Source organism: Pongo abelii, chromosome 9 (assembly GCF_028885655.2).
Source record: "Pongo abelii isolate AG06213 chromosome 9, NHGRI_mPonAbe1-v2.0_pri, whole genome shotgun sequence".
Taxonomy (NCBI): domain Eukaryota; kingdom Metazoa; phylum Chordata; class Mammalia; order Primates; family Hominidae; genus Pongo; species Pongo abelii.
Window position 1 is genome coordinate 134,187,906 of NC_071994.2, and position 16,235 is coordinate 134,204,140.

Consider the following 16,235-nt stretch of genomic DNA (forward strand, 5'->3'; position numbering starts at 1 on the left):
CAGGAAGATGAGCAAAGTTAGGAACACGGGAAGGAACAGGGAAATAACAGGTGGAGAAAGAGCATTCGAAGGCAGATACAGGAAGATGAGCAAAGTTAGGAATACGGGAAGGAACAGGGAAATAACAGGTGGAGAAAGAGCATTCGAAGGTAGATACAGGAAGATGAGCAAAGTTAGGAACACAGGGAAGGAACAGGGAAATAACAGGTGGAGAAAGAGCATTCGAAGGCAGATACAGGAAGATGAGCAAAGTTAGGAACACGGGAAGGAACAGGGAAGTAACAGGTGGAGAAAGAGCATTCGAAGGCAGATACAGGAAGATGAGCAAAGTTAGGAACACGGGAAGGAACAGGGAAATAACAGGTGGAGAAAGAGCATTCGAAGGCAGATACAGGAAGATGAGCAAAGTTAGGAACACGGGAAGGAACAGGGAAATAACGGGGAGAAAGAGCATTCGAAGGCAGATACAGGAAGATGAGCAAAATTAGGAACACGGGAAGGAACAGGGAAATAACAGGCGGAGAAAGAGCATTCGAAGGCAGATACAGGAAGATGAGCAAAGTTAGGAACACGGGAAGGAACAGGGAAATAACAGGTGGAAAAAGAGCATTCGAAGGCGGATACAGGAAGATGAGCAAAGGCCTGCGGGTAAAAGACCACAGAATATTCGGGCAATGACGGACGTTTACATGGTGGAAAATGAAAAATAAGACTGAAACCAGATCATGCCAAGTAAGAAAGGAGGGGGAATTTTAATATAAAGAAATAAATGCATATTTTAAACAGAGTGGAGCCCCTTTTCAAACAAAACCTTACCTAGAGCCCCAGCATATTAAACTGATCAAAGTGGAACTTCTTTGGTTGGGTCATGGTCCACTCAGTTTTCCCTGAGCTTCTAAGTTGGCTTCAGAAGCACTCTGCAGAACCCTAGAACTCTAGGACACATATTGGAAAAACCACTTTTGTAGATAATAGGATACTACTGAAAGATTTTAAGTGCAGAATATATGTTCAGATTTGTTTTTCAGAAAAAGGCACTCTAGTGGCAGGGCTGAATACTGAGTAGGAACAAGGGGAAAAGCTTAAAGGGACAAAGACCAGTCCGCATTTTATATGTAGGTTTCACTTGGAGATCAGTCTTAAGGCTACAAGATACATGAAGAAACCACATTGGCTTTGAAGTTGTACAAATCTGGTTAAAAATTCTAAGCGTGCTACTAATGATGACCTTGGGCATGTTAGTTGACTTTGCCAAGCTCTATTTTCTCATTGTGTAAAATGAGGCTACCTACCTCCCTTGAGCACTATAAAAAATCCATGTAAGTGGAGATTGGGTGCTGGCGTAGACACGCGCTTAGCAAATATAGACGTGCGTCGTCTTCTTTCACTTGGCCTCTGTAGGATTCAATGTTATTAAAGCTCCCTGATGCCATGGAACTGCCATGGAACTTACAAAAGGGAGATTCAATTGCTTGCTGTGAATCACTTTTCCACTTGGTAAACAATAGATACATAATTCTTTTTTATAAGGATGTATTTTTTGAGTGACCTGTTAGCATGAGCCTCATGCTAAGAGAAGGTCAGCATTTGGCTTCCTCTTACTTTGGGATGTGCCAGGATGTCTCATAAGAGGGAGTTCAAAACAAGAGTAGCCAAAACCCAAGCACTACGTGTGTCTGCCTGGCTCAGAGAGAGTGTTTCTGGCCTACTTCAGGTTAGCAAAGCTTACATCAGTTCCATAGTTAGAAAGTCAGCAGCTAAAAACTCCACCTGTGTACAAATCTTTCAGGAGATCAAATGGTGTGAGGATTACAAAGACTGGATTAGAAAAGCCAACTTGCAAATCCAAATTTCCCTCTATTCTTTACCATCCTGTGTCAGTAAGTACTTCAGCTGTGAATATTTATGCCCCTCTCAGAGAAAACAATCTTTATTTCAAGAGCACTGATCTGTTTTCTCCTTTTCTTTCCCACTGTTTATCATCACAGTGATGACATAATGTCAGTTGAGACAAATGTCCACCATAACCAAGTGAGAGGTGCAGGGCTGGAGGATAGAACTGGGTGGAAAATTGAGAGGAGGAAGAGTTCAGCTAAGTATTTTAGGATCACACACAGTGTCTGCAACTCAGTACATTATGCCAGAAGTCTTACAGAACCAGATACTTTCAAATTGTAGACAACAAGGTAGTTAATAAAAGCGTTCTGATACTCTCAAGGCATTTTTCATCCCTATAACCCCTGTAACAGAGAATCTATCTTCTCTTATGGCTGCAGATTCCCTGGACACTATTCAGCATCGCATCCACCTTCTCTGCAATTTGAGATTCTGATGTGAGGGAGAATTCAGCAGTCTTACCTTTGAACTAGGGTCCCAAAGATAAGACGAAGAAACTTCTGCATGTTTTCGGTACACAGCCATTTCCACTGCTCTGTTAGTAGCAAGAGGAGCAGATCCAGGGCTGTGTCAGCTAACTCTGTCTCTGTTCCTGAGGGATAAAATGGCATCAAGAGTAACTTAGAAGAGACCCATACTTGAGGAACATCTTTCAAGGTACTGGGTGGCACCTGTGTCTCTCTACCTTCATGCCAATCACCTGGTATTTTTGCAATCCCTCTACACTCAAATCAAAAGATGTTTAACTCATATCTACAAGGTTCAGTGACAGGCTCAGCATTTCTTTACAATTTTTATTAATGTTCCTGATATTGTAACCTAATAAATGTTTCTATGTTTTTAAAAGATATATATATATATCTTCTAATTATATATATCTTCTAAACATATATATATATGTATATATATATATATATATACACATGCACTTATTTTGCCTACTTAGTTTCTATTTCTTCTGTATTTCCCCAGGATGCTGAATACTTTCTGTTCCAAAGAAAATCACAACTAGTGACTAAGTGTAACCGGCAAGGCCTCCTCTCTTTCCAACCTTGCATTCCACTCGCCCCCACAAAGCATTATGGAAACACCGTGGCAGAAGTGGGGAAAGAGTTGGCATTCACTTTCCTGAAAAACCTCCATTACACAGAGCTGTGGGGTTAGGATTCAGGAGGCTTCAGTCTGATTTTGAGATAACATGTGGTTCCAGGAAGAACACCACACCTCTGGTAAAACGCTATAACAATTACTACATTCTTTCCTGTTTCAAAGACTGTAAGGGCCACAAATGAGCTTATACCCATGCTAAACTAAGGTTTCCTGAACAAATGTATTTTGTGGAAGGAAGCATGTGTTGTTTAAACCTGTCCTGGGGTTCCAATGTCACTTCTGATTTGCCTCCAAGTATGTGATGTTACAGAATGGATGTGAGATATCTGGTGCCACTGCTGTGATTAATATTATAAGTAATATCAACAATGACTCTGTTAGTGTAGCACAAATGGATATTCTCTGGGTCACCTTGCCCAAGCTCTCCTTGAACATGAATGACTTCTGATTTGGACAGATCTACTAGAACTGAATCATACTTCCCTCTTAACCCCATATAATACATATTTTCTTTTCTGTTTGTATTGCAAGGATTGGGAGCTGATATGTTGTTTGATTTCTAATCATCTTCTCAAAGATGGGATATTGCATTCCTTGGGAGACAGCATCATCCTGAGCCTTAGTCCTCAATTGTATGATTCTCTCAGGTTTAGCATTTGCTTGGAGCTGCCACCACGTGGTAACAATTAGTTACAGCAGTGAAAAATAAGCAAGCAAACAAGGTACCACCAAGTCAGTCCTCTTAAAGAAAATGGTAGATTTTTTTTTTATAATCATATGAGCATTTTGAGTCTCTCAGAGATAGAAGAAGGGTTTCAGGCTTAAACCATCCCTCTAGAGATATGATGTTCAACATGTACAGGCTGGACTTTGCCTTGAATGATATTCTTACCACACTGTCCCTGCCCCCCGCCATCTTTACAGTCTCTTGACAGTTCTCTGATGCTTTCACTGTCATATCACTTCATTTAGTTAACTGTGAGATATGTGTGAAGGGATGGGGCTGTCAACCCCATTTTTCACAGACTTAAATTGAGGCCCTCAGGACAGATGTCAGGTGATTTGTTCATGGGCACCTCAGAAAGAATAGTGAAATCAGCTTTTTCCCCAGTTTTGAATCCAAGATTTTGTGATCTTTTATTCTCAACAGAGGGCTTTATCTTGATGGAACTGGTATACTTATTTTAAGTTATTGTTCAGTACACATACTGATTAATATCTAGGGCTTTGAATTTTTCTTCTACAGAGTACACATCTGCTCTTCTTCTCCTGGAAGGCAAAATTGCTCTGCCTCCAATGCATATAAGGAGGAAGGAGAGCTTTCACCTCTTCTCCCTCCCTACTTTATGTTGGGTAACTAGGTGGTATCATCTGCCATGGCAGTAAATAAAGATAAAAAGAATAGATCTGGGGAAAAAAGACAATTTCCATCTTGAACACATTACATTTCAGTTGCCCTATGGTATATCCAGGTGAAGATACACAATATTCAATATTTAAGGCATCACCACACACGTGTTAGAGCTGAAGCCAACAGTACAGCTGGGGTCACCCTGGAAGAGTGTGTAGAGTAAGAACAGTGAGCCAAAAATCAAGCGCCGGCAGGTGGATCATGGAGCCAACAAAGTGGACTAAGAAGCCACCAGAAAGGCATGAAGGAAACCAGGAAACTGAGACACTAAGGGAAGAAAGTTTCTAAAGAAATGCAAGAGTCTGATACGCCAAAGCATGCCAAAAATAAGTTCAATGAGCTATCAATATTATCAGCATGATCTCATCCTGCTGGATTAGAACTCCCTGTGTTTGTGCCCTGTTCTGCTGCTTGATTCCGCTGTGGCAACTATGTCCCACTCATCTCTGTGCCCCAACACAGCACCTCCAACAATGGAGTTCAACGCATGGCATGCTCAGCTGAATGGGACAGAAATCAAAGTTACAAACTCCAACTATCCCAAGTCCCAAGTGGGTGCCACCCTGGCTCCCTTCTCCATGGGAGCAGAGACCTCGTCACTCACCTGGATCGCTGTTGCCGGGGTCTTGGGCTGGCACAGCTGCATCTGACACGCAACTGTCCACACGTCCTTTGGGAGGTTGTTCAGGATCTTTTCCTGGGGCTTTTGTTGGCTGCATTTCCAGTAACTTTGTCTGTTTTTCAATAAAAGATTCCATCCCAGACATGGATAGAGTCTCAGACTCCTAAAAAATAGCCAGTGGCATATCACATATGGAATGCTGACAGTAGGGGAGCAAATGCAGCACTCTAGGTTTCCCTGCCTCTCCCCTGTGTAAGTACCTGGGGTATAAAACCCAGCTGATGCTATGACTACTTTAGGAAAGCTTTTATTTTTTACCCAAGTTGCAAGTAAAACAGGCCTGCCCTGGGATTATCATTTCTGCACACATTTTTGGTCATCCATTTTTTTTTCCAGGAACCAGCTTTCTTTCTTATCTTGTCATCCATTATCCGAAACCCACCATGGTTGAGAAGCCAACCTGCCAACCCAGAACTGATAGGAATTCCAAACCACTTAGAGAAAATACTTTTAGCATAAAAGTTGGAGATCCAAATGTTGATTAAGTCATTTAGCAGGACATTTCTGACTTTAGAGAATATCTCAACTGCCTGTAACTGCAGGACCAACATCTCAGATATTTTTGCCTCACATTCTCTGGGTTTTGGTTCTTACCACATTGCCTTCCTGGAGACAATAAAGAATCTTGTCTTGTGCTTCAGTCACACTTAGTGCTGGAGAAATTTTACTGGATGAGAACCTCAGCCTGGACCTGGTACAGAAACAAAGAGCAGAAACAGGATGTAATTTATGGCCTTGAGCCCCACAGTAAGGGCTGGCAAGTATTGATAATAAATCACAACAAGAATATCCATACTTATTCTGGGGAGCTTACTGTGGTCAGAGCTGCCAGGAAAGACTCGGCCCTGCAATCCCCCAAACAATGTATATTCTGGCAATTCTTAATAGATAATGTAACGCATACACTAAGCTATGTCTACAGTGCACTTGTGAAATGGCTTCTGCTAAGTAAAACTGGCATCAGTGTGTATTATGGTTATATTCCCACAGGATAGATTAGCTAACACATACTAGGCACTCATTAAAAATTTGCTGAAGATTAAACAGACAGGTGGCATAGAGCAAGTTTTTATTATTGCTATTCACGGTGTATCCTTTTTGGACATCCATTTATTCCCCTTGTGTTCCAAATAAAAAAAGAGAAGGAACTGCAAGTGATAACATCAATGTTTCAAGGGACAGAGACTCATAAGCACAGGTATCATGGTCATCCTTCAATATTATGGGCCCAGTTAAGAAAAGGTTAGGTGCTGTTAGTCTGTTATTGCTGGCCCACGAAACATAAGCACAGAGACAGACAGTCACACATACACACATACATACACACACACACACAAACACACATACACACACACAGATGCTCTCTCTTTCTTCATAAGGACCCAGATATAGATGAAATTTCCAGTAAGGGTACATGTGGTGCCCTTGCTTGCCACATGTTGGCTTTGAATGCTACCAGGGAACAGCTAGGGCCCTAGTGCAGGAGAGAGTAGCATTAGTCAACCAGTTACTAAAATAGGCCCTGCAGGTTTCCATTCTAGCCCTTTCCTGTTTATTGCTAATATATGCAACTTCTGAGCCAAGATTTCCAGAAATGATGGCAAACAGAGTTCAGTTATAAGCCTTAATTCTTAGTAGGAAAGAAACATCTCAATTTTCCAGGAAAATAGAAGAGAGAATATCCTAGTCAAAAGAGAATATTCCTCTTAGTCAAACATCCCTGGTCAGTTGGGCCCCAGGTTCCCATGGCAAAAGCAAACATTCAGCAGTGCTGCCTCTGCAGCACCGCAGGCTCCTCCGGGTGGAGCACTGAGGAGCCTGGGGTCTAGGTTTGCCTAAAAACTGGTATGTCCGACCCACCTCCTCTAGGTGGGTCTCAACCCTCTAGGGCTTGAGAATAGGGTGAGCATTGGCTAAGGATGGGGGATCAATTTGAGAACTGGGGAAAGGTCCCTGGGTAACTGAGGGCTTCTCACTTGCTAGCCTTCTTGCCTTCTGTCTGGGACTTGCTTTCGGTCTCGGCCTCACTCAGCTCCTCTGTGGGGCTCTGGGGTTCAGAGCGAGGAAACGCTGTCTTCAAGGTGTCCACAATGGCACTCACCACCATCTGCAGGGATCAGAGGTGCAGGGTCAGTCCATCCACATCCACAGTTGGAAACCGCCAAGCAAGCAGTTGCCTCACAGCACTTTATGCAACAGGACGAGGAGAGGGGCCAGGCTATCTAGCAAAGCCTTATCCAGTAGGAAGGTCGAATACCAGCTAATGACTTAGTGACAACTATCTTTCCTTTTTTCCATGGCCATAAAAATCTTTTTCCTTGAGGAGTAAAACAAACAATGCCATGGGAAAAGAAGCCAAAACCAATAGTGAGAGAAATAAAAACCTAAGAGTTCTGCGGGCTGGTGATGTATTTTTCAATTTCTTTCTTTTTATGTAAAAAAGTGATTTCTAGTTTCTGAATCGATAACACCTTCGTCAAGAAGTGCATCAGTGGAAGTACATAGGTAGGAGTATAAACAGAAAGGAAGAGTGAAGAAGATGATCAAAAATAAAAATACAGTTTAGGGGCATAGGTAATATTAACATGCTTAGAGTAACTTACACAGAGCAAACAATCAGTTTTTCTAGTCAATTCAAACAATGTCTCTTCTTTAGGTACAGAAAGAATAACAAAAATCACTCAGGTCAAAACTAAGATATCTGGAGTTGAGTTGTTGTAACTTATCTACTCATAAAGATCAAATAAAATAATCCTCACTGAAGATTAAGAATAACCTCTATTTCTTCAGAATGGCAAAATGACATACAGATATTTGCGAAAAAGGACAATGTACAAACAAAACCTTAAACTATCAAAGAAACAGAATGAAACATTTACTCTTCCTCTGGTGCTTCTTGCTAATGAACACTGCTGGCTCAGAGCAGCACCATGCCTTCTTTGACTCATTCTTGTGGTATTCCTCCATAAGGAGTAAGCCAGCATAGCCAAGACAAGGCTGAAGAGAGTGGTCAGCAGACTACAGTAAAGACTGGGGGAGAACAAACCAGGGAAACAACACTGAGGGTGCATGAATTTAGATAATGCAGCTTAGAAAATACAACTTGTTTTCCAGGATCACAGAACTGTAGTCTGTGAGGGTGGGGAGGTCCTCATCTGTCTCATTCACTGATGTATGAACAGCAACTAGCAGAGTGCCTGGCTCAAAACAGGCATCCAGTAAGTAGATGTGGAAATAATGGACGAACGACATCTGCATGGAAGTCTGGGCATTTACCCAGTTGATCCCTTTTTAGTTTGTAGTTTTTTCCATAGCAGCGGATATCCCCTAACACCTACTACATGAAATTCTATTTTATTTGTTGCTCCAAGACTAGATGAGAAGAAGGAGGCTCCTCTTCCACCAATGCGTCAGTGTTTCCCAGCTCTATAAAACACATATCACTTTTGATAAACATAAGCCTCAGACTTCTGCCCCAGAGATGCTCATATCAGTTGGTAATCACTGCTTACAAGCTCTGACATGTTACACAAATGTCCTTCTTCCACCATCTCCACAGGTGCTGAGATAACCTCTTGAAAAAGATACAATTCTCTCCATACTCTGTTCTCTAGCAGAGAACCATGACACCACTCTAAATCCAGCCTCAGGTCCTGCCTTAGACTCTCTTTCCTGGGTGACCCAAAACTGGAAATGAACTTTACCCTCTGAAAGACCACCCCTCACGCCAGCTATCTGTGAAGACACAGATCAATCTTTACATGCCTCCAACAGTGCAACAATATAATAATACCCCCAGGAGATATGTGTATACTTAAGAGTGTTGGGGTACTGTTTCCCAGCAGCTGTTCCCTGTGATTCAGCAAGCTGATGATTCAACAAGCTGATGATTCAACCAATATTTGGCAACAGGTCTTGACAATTTAAGCCCATGTTCTATTGAAGCCTCTGTGCTGCCCCTTCCCACACCATACTGCTCTTATTTTTCAAGCACTGCCTCCATTCTGATGAATCCTCCCCATTTATAGATCAAAACTAAAGCTGAGCACAGTGGCCCTGCTGGTACCTTGTCTATTCTAGATACCATAAATGGTTTCTTGACAAAGGCAATACGAGCATCTGTGTTCAGAGCAAGGAACTCCTGCACCTCCTCACTGTTAGCGATCTCCGGAATGGCACAGAGTTGCTGCAAAAGTAAAACACACACACACAAATTTTAAAGAGAAATTCCAGTCCCCAAATCTCTCCACCTTGGCTTGGGTGTTCTGGGGTTAGACACCCAGGTTAAAATGAGAACAAGGCCAAAAGAGAAGGATGCTGACCTTTAGGAATGATTCTAGGAGGCTCTTACGGGCTTCTACTCTGTCACTGTCCATGTTTCCAAATGGAAGATCTGGAAAGAGCTTTTTAGGACCCTTCACATCTTCAAAAAAAAAATCAAAATATTCACTCATTTAACATTCACAGAGAGCTATTCCATATAAAACACATAAAGAAAACAGAACTATTGAATATATTTCCTTGGATTAAAAAAACCAATTTCAGGACTTCCAAATATACATATGATCCATATGATCCATACAACACTAAATTGTTACAAGAGAGGGCTCTAAAGTCCAGAGACCCAGGTTTAAATTTGGGCTCAATCCCTACTATAATAATGATCTTAGGCCATTTGTGTTATCTTTCTGACTCTGTTTCTCTTCTATAAGATGAGGATAATGAGGGCACCTATCTCATAAGCTGATGGGAGCATTAAAAGAGCTAACACGTGTAAAGTGCTTAGGAGAGAACCTGGCACGTATTTTCAAGCTTGGCTCAGTATTAGCTATTGTGTTAAGAAAGAAAATACATAATTTATGCCCAAACTTATTAAACTGTTTATTTGGGTAATCATCACCATTTTTAAAAAACAAAGTAACCAGTTACTAATTCTTAAGAGTGAAATTTTATTACATTAAAAAAAATTTGGTTGGGCGTGGTAGCTCACGTCTGTAATCCCAGCACTTTAGGAGGCCGAGGTGGGTGGATTGCTTGAGGTCAGGAGTTCAAGACCAGCCTGACCAACATGGTGAAACCCCATCTCTACTAAAAATACAAAAATTAGCCAGGCATGGTGGCGGGCGCCTGTAATCCTAGCTACTCTGGGGGCTGAGGCAGGAGAATCACCTGAACCTGGGAGGCAGAGGTTGCAGTGAGCCGAGATTACGCCATTGCACTCCAGCCTGGGCAACAGAGCGAGACTCCATCTCAAAAAAAAAAAAAAAAAAAAAAAGTCCCCCATGCCTGAGAGTTGTCAAACAGCACACAAAAGATCTGGGTGTTAAAGGAAAGAAGGTGGCAACAACTGCTGTGTAATATTTTAATATTTAAGAACCATCAATCTATGAATCTGGAAAAGTTAATTTAACTCCTCACACTAACTTACAGGCACAGGTGGAAATGTGAACACTTATTTTTTAATCTTAAACTAGATGGGGCTCCAGAACAAAGTAGTTGGCAGTAAAGGACTACCTCTGAAAGAATGTGATTGCTGCTGTCTAGCACTAAACTTCAAAGCTCCTGAAGCAAACCCAGGGAGCAGAGAACCTTGAAATGGCATTCTCCTCCCCAATCCCTCCCATAAACCAACAGGCCAATCAGGGTGGCTCGACGTGGGAAGCAAGCGGGCAGTAGGGGTTGGGGAAACTCCTGACTTTTGATGAACTTTCGTAGATCTGGTTTCTCCTCCAGACGGGTCTGCAGATTCAAGAACTCCCGATAGCGACGATTCACAGTGTGGTAGGCCAGCTGCTGCAGGCCGCTGCTCTTTTCACCGTCAAGGGCTGTCTCGTACTGTTCAATGCACAAATTGATTGACTGAATCAGCCGGGTTTCAGCAATCTTCTATTTTGGCTTTACTGACTACTTGGTCAATGGCCACATAGCAAGAGTACGAAACTAAGAACAAAGGGAGGGAGTATGTTCCTATTCTGTTCCAGAACCTCCTATATGTAATTGCTCAGAAAGTCAGAAATGAGTTTCACTCCTCCACACTACTACTTTCATCTGAAAGCTCCCTCTCCCAGATACTTTCTTTACTTATAAAAATGGCCACATAACTATTTTTCAAATGAATATTTGAATAGAAGGCATAACAGCCATAAAAATGATACTGCCTCTATCACCTTTAAATTACAGGGCTAAACATTATAAGGGGCAAACCATTTTTCCATTATACTCTCCCGTGATTATTTATATTAGTTAAGGGAAGAACAAGTAATCCAAACAGCAGAGAAAAATCATTTGTTTATCTGGAATAAATTAAAGGGTATTTGTTTTGTTTCAGACAGATTTTCCTAACTGTTATTCTTAGAGCTAAACTGAATTTTTCCTAAGTACGTATCATCTGTATCACAGAAGTCACATGAAAATTGGAGATGTGATGAGGGGTCAAAGTCCACTGTCTTCCTAAGCTTAGAGGGCTGGTATGCGGAAAAGACGACTTACACCTCATGTTCCCCAAAGAGTGAATACCACGGATAGCATGGAATCTGCAACTCAGCATGTGGGCACACTTCTTCACAGGGTAGTTAAGACACAATGAAACGTGGGAGAAGTATATATGTGTGCCTTCTCATTAGGAATAGGCTATTATTTTTTGGTTGAGGTATACTGTGGGCAAGAGATGGAAAAAACTACCTCCTTTTTGGTGGGACTTGTGGCTGGTGCTTTACAATTTTCTGGAGACAAGGTATTCATTATGAGCTGATGTGAGCAAAGCAGTCCCTCAGAACAGCACTGAGAAGGAAAGACCAAGTAAGAGCGACAGGTGGCATTCAGGGTAGGGCTCTCAAGCCTGGAGCATTTGAAACTATGAGGCTTTCTGTGGAATATGCTGCTCCTCGAGGGCCAATTTTCAACACCGTTATGGTTACTTCTATCACATAAACTGAAAACTATTTACTATCAGAAAGTATAATAATATTGATATACAATTTAAAATCAGTTATATGTCCATATAAAAATCTAAACCCAATTTCAAACTACTCATAATTGGCTGTATTACTTTGTCCTAATTTTTTACTTTACTCTTTTCTAATGCTTAATTGAAGCAGTAGCAGATGTCAAAATCTAGCCAACAACAAAAAAGAACAAATAATGGGAGAAAGACTGTGAACTTAAACATTCTATCCATCAACTTAATTTTTCTGCTGAGGAGGGAAAAAACCTGCTGTTTAATGTCAGTATACGAACAGTCATTAAAAAAAGATGAAATAACCAGAAGCCAAAACTTAAATGTGAGAAAGGTGCATGGCACAGGGACATCCAGAATTAGAACAAAAAGGCAGGAAAATGTTAATAAAATTATACCAGTCGTTTGAGGCTAGCCTCAGTTATTTTATGACCAGACATCTGTACTTCTACAATTTGCCTATAAGGAGTGTGTGTCTGTGTGTTCACACATATGCATTTCTAATTACTTCCATTCTGTCTTACTTGAAAATGTCATAATGTTACTTTCTAAAATGCTATGTCATGATGCAGCTGTATTGAGCAGATCAAGGAAGGCCTTTTCCCTCTTAGTTGGATTGGGGGTTTGGAGGAGTGTAGCAAGCAGGCTGTCCCTGGTGGTAGCTAGTGGACTCAAATGAGAGAAATTCAAGTGGAAGGCAAGTAAAATCCAATGGGTAGGATCTTGTCCAAGAACTTTCTTTCTAAACTTCTTCCCTGCTAATTTCTTTTTCAAAATACTGGTACATTTTGTACTTTGTTTTAGGAAGGTAGGTTATTTACCTATGTCTATCTCAGAAGATAGCAAGTTTTTGACTCTTGGAGGTGTGTAACCAGACTTGGGAACAACTTGACAAGAGATAACATGAAGAGGGTTGGTTGGATTAGAGAGGCAATTCCCCCAAGATGGCCTTAGGACAGGCTGACTCCATGTTATCTGGAGAGTTCTATTTGAAATATAAAATAAATAAAATAGAGAATCCAGGGACCCCTCCTTAGAAATTCTCATATAGAATCCATCAGAGTCTGTCAGAATCTGTATATTTGAAAGGCAGCTCAAGTGATTTTGAGGTGCAGCCAAGTTTGGGAACCACTGAAAATATAACCCTCAGCATTCTAGCAGCCCTGAGGTTCCAGGATTTGTTTGTGTGAGTACAGGATAAATGCTACTCTGCCTTACACATTAGCTTCAGACCATTCAGAGATGGATGCCTACTGAAAGAACCACTTCAAACTAACAGCATCCCTCCCCCGAGAACATCTGCTTCACTGACTGCTTTTCAAACCCACTCCTAGCCCGGGTGAGCACCCACAGCTTTAACCCTGTTACCTTCACAGTATAGAGTGTGTATGGGTGAAATCCAGCGCCACTGTGCTCTCGGGCTGTAATGGTGCCAGTGATACGAAGGTTCTGGATGATAACTGGACCGTCGGGACTGCTTAGGGGCTCAAAGCTGAAGGTGGCTGAGCTGAGAGGACCAGGTGGAGAGGAGGAAAGCAGAACTGGTGGCAGAGTAGGATCAAGGGAGCTCACATCATTAGTGAGATCCTTCTCTAAGCATGAGGGCCGTGAGGGGCAGGTCTTTTCTGGCCCCTCCAGCAAAGCTGTAACAGAGGCGGTAACATCTCCTTGTTCTATCTCCTCGTCTGCTGTGTCGATGTGGATCTCTGGGCAGGAATTCAGTGTGGAGACTGGCAGGCCTGTCTCTGTTTCTGTCCCTGGACCCTCCTCAGCCTCTGCTCCTTCAGATGCCTCACCATCTTTGGGTTCCAGAACCTGGGAACCCTCTAGGGCACACAGGGCATCCTGAATCCCGTCAGAGAGAAAGTTGCCTGGAGTCATGAGCATGATGGTTTCTTTGCCCAGTTCAGACAGTGGAGACTCCAGCTCTGAGTCTTCACATAAGAACAGGGGACCTCGAAGATTTGGCTGTAGGAAATGAGATGAGTTGTTTCCTACTTTTCTTTCTTCATACATCCCACCCAAATCTCCCTCTACAGCTTCGTGGCCTTCTTCAACCTCTGGATAGGGGCCTGCAGGACCCTCTGGCTCACTGTAACTTAGGAATACTGGGGCTGCTACTGGAGAAGCTCTCCCTTCTGGAAGCTGCTCTACCTCAGCAATCAGTGGCAGAGATGTGGGCACTGAGGGCTGTTCGGGAGCACTGGTTGGGCAGGGTGCTGGATCTCTGGCCTTGGAAAAGATACCCACGAGTACAAGGTGGATCCAGTCAGGATCTGACAGCCTGCTGATCAGTGGTAAGATTACATTGCATGTGATGAGTTCGACCACTACATGGCGTCCGGTACGAGTCTCCAAGTGGGGCTTGGGCACCAGCCCTTGAAGCAACAAATTCACAACGCCACGTGTATAGGTGACTTCAGCACTGGGGCTGTGCACAGCAGGATGTGGGGCAGTAGCCCGGCAGTAAGCCTCCCAGAGGTGGGAAGGCTCAACTGGACCATTCTTCCCTGCAGTGGCCTCCTTTGCCTGAATGTAGCTCTGCAGGTGACAACCGCAGAGAGTCAGAACACTCTGGGCAAGAGCATGAGTGTCCATCATGCTCATCCTTCTCCGAAGCTCCTGGACCAACCCTTTCATGGCTGCCTCCATTTCCTCCTCAAAGGCTGGCTCCTGGCTCACGGAACAGTACCAGGATAACACAAAATCTCGAATAATCATCTGGATGGTGCGGTTGATCTCCTGTTCCAGCTGCCTTTCTGCTTCAGGGCATGGAGGACAGGTGGCCAATGGGATGAAGCGTTCCAGGTGCAGTCGACCTGAAGCCGCTCCAGCAACGCTTGAGCCCAGCCATCCTCCCAGCACCACTAGCAATGCGGACAGAAGGCACAGCAGCCACACGTTGACCAGAAGGTGTATGACCAGGAGCCAGCCAAGCAAGACCCCCAGAGCCATCAGCTTCTGGCTACTCAACAGGTTATTGAGGTGACAGCTGGATCCAGCTGGAGTTTCCTGGAATGGTGGCACTGTTTCTGTGTTCATGGCTGAACGGACAAGGTGGCTTCCCCAGATGACAGCCCTCAAGATTTTACTTCAGAGTTAGGGAAGGGGCGCATGAACTGTGTCTCAGATATGGGGCGATCTGGGTGCTGTTCAGGGAACCGGGGCTCCGGGCCCTCAAAGTCCTACAGGCACTGCAGAGCGACAGCTGCAGCTCCGCGTCTCCCCATGGCTACCACTAACAGAGCCCTCGAACTCGCCCCTTCCAGCTGAGGTGTGGCTTTGGAGGAACACTCTGCGGCCTTCATATTGCCCCAGGCGGAAGGCCTCTTCGGGGCCTCGGAGCTGGCGCTGCAGGGCCTCGGGGCGGGCGGTGCAGGACCCTGGGGCCCACGGACACTTACACACGCAGAGGGCAGCGGCTAGCGGAGACTGGGTCACACGCCGCCGGGAACCGCGCGCCCACACTCAGCCCCGACCTGAAGTGGACTCATCGCGGTCCTCTCCGGGGGCCTCGGCCCGCTGCCGCCGTAAACCTGGGCGACTGCGCTCCGCAGCCCGGCCTGTGTTAAGGCTGACCGCCGGCCGGCCGCCGGCGACAGCTTCCGGGTCGACGTCGACGGGAGCGAGGCATGCTGGGAGAGCGGTCGCGCGCGCCCCGAGGAGCGGCGCTGCCCGGCGCCCTCTGCTGGCGAGGAGCCGCCCCGACGGCACCTGCGCGCGGTAGTCTCTGAGCCTGCGCCTGAGCGCGCACTGGGCGCGTGCTCGCCAAGAGCTGGCGCAGATTCCCGAAGTGCCGCAAAACAGAGCTGCCGCAGCAATCACCGCCAAGACCCAGACTTCCAGACGCTTTAAAACGCGTCCTAGTTCTGGTTATTAAATGAAGCCTGTCCGTTACTGCTTAGGCACGCTGTCAATAATCCGGTTCATTTTAATTTCATGGAGACATAGTTTCATTGGCCTGATGTGTCTTCACATTTACCCGGTTTCCCCTAGAGCCGGTACCCCGCGTCCCCAGTACACAGCCTACCTCATTTGTTGTCAGGAATTGCAGAATATAAGGCATAAAACAATACAGAGATAGATTTATGTTTTACATTTCATATACTGTATCACAAAATCAAATTTGTGATTGCGGGTTATCTGCTGGTGGCATTACACAAACAGTCAAATATTTTGTG

General features: G+C 44.1%; 1 protein-coding gene across 4 annotated transcripts in view; it reads right to left on the reverse strand.

Annotated features, from left to right (window-relative positions):
* SNX19 (sorting nexin 19) overlaps window positions 1–15,688 on the reverse strand; it is a 41,570-nt gene extending 25,882 nt beyond the window's left edge. The window contains exons 1-8 of one of the 4 annotated variants that reach the window (XM_002822709.6): window positions 13,423–15,688; window positions 10,796–10,934; window positions 9,422–9,522; window positions 9,166–9,285; window positions 7,076–7,206; window positions 5,694–5,790; window positions 5,022–5,202; window positions 2,359–2,488 (exon numbers count right to left, since the gene is read on the reverse strand). In XM_002822709.6, coding sequence (XP_002822755.2) covers window positions 2,359–2,488; window positions 5,022–5,202; window positions 5,694–5,790; window positions 7,076–7,206; window positions 9,166–9,285; window positions 9,422–9,522; window positions 10,796–10,934; window positions 13,423–15,096 — 2,573 coding nt within the window. In that variant the 5' untranslated portion in view covers window positions 15,097–15,688. Of the gene's footprint in view, window positions 1–2,358; window positions 2,489–5,021; window positions 5,203–5,693; window positions 5,791–7,075; window positions 7,207–9,165; window positions 9,286–9,421; window positions 9,523–10,613; window positions 10,763–10,795; window positions 10,935–13,422 lie in introns of those variants that run through there. The other 3 variants (XM_063711490.1, XM_054525451.2, XM_024255321.3) reach the window with 3 other exon arrangements.
* Between the last annotated feature and the right edge of the window lie 547 nt (window positions 15,689–16,235).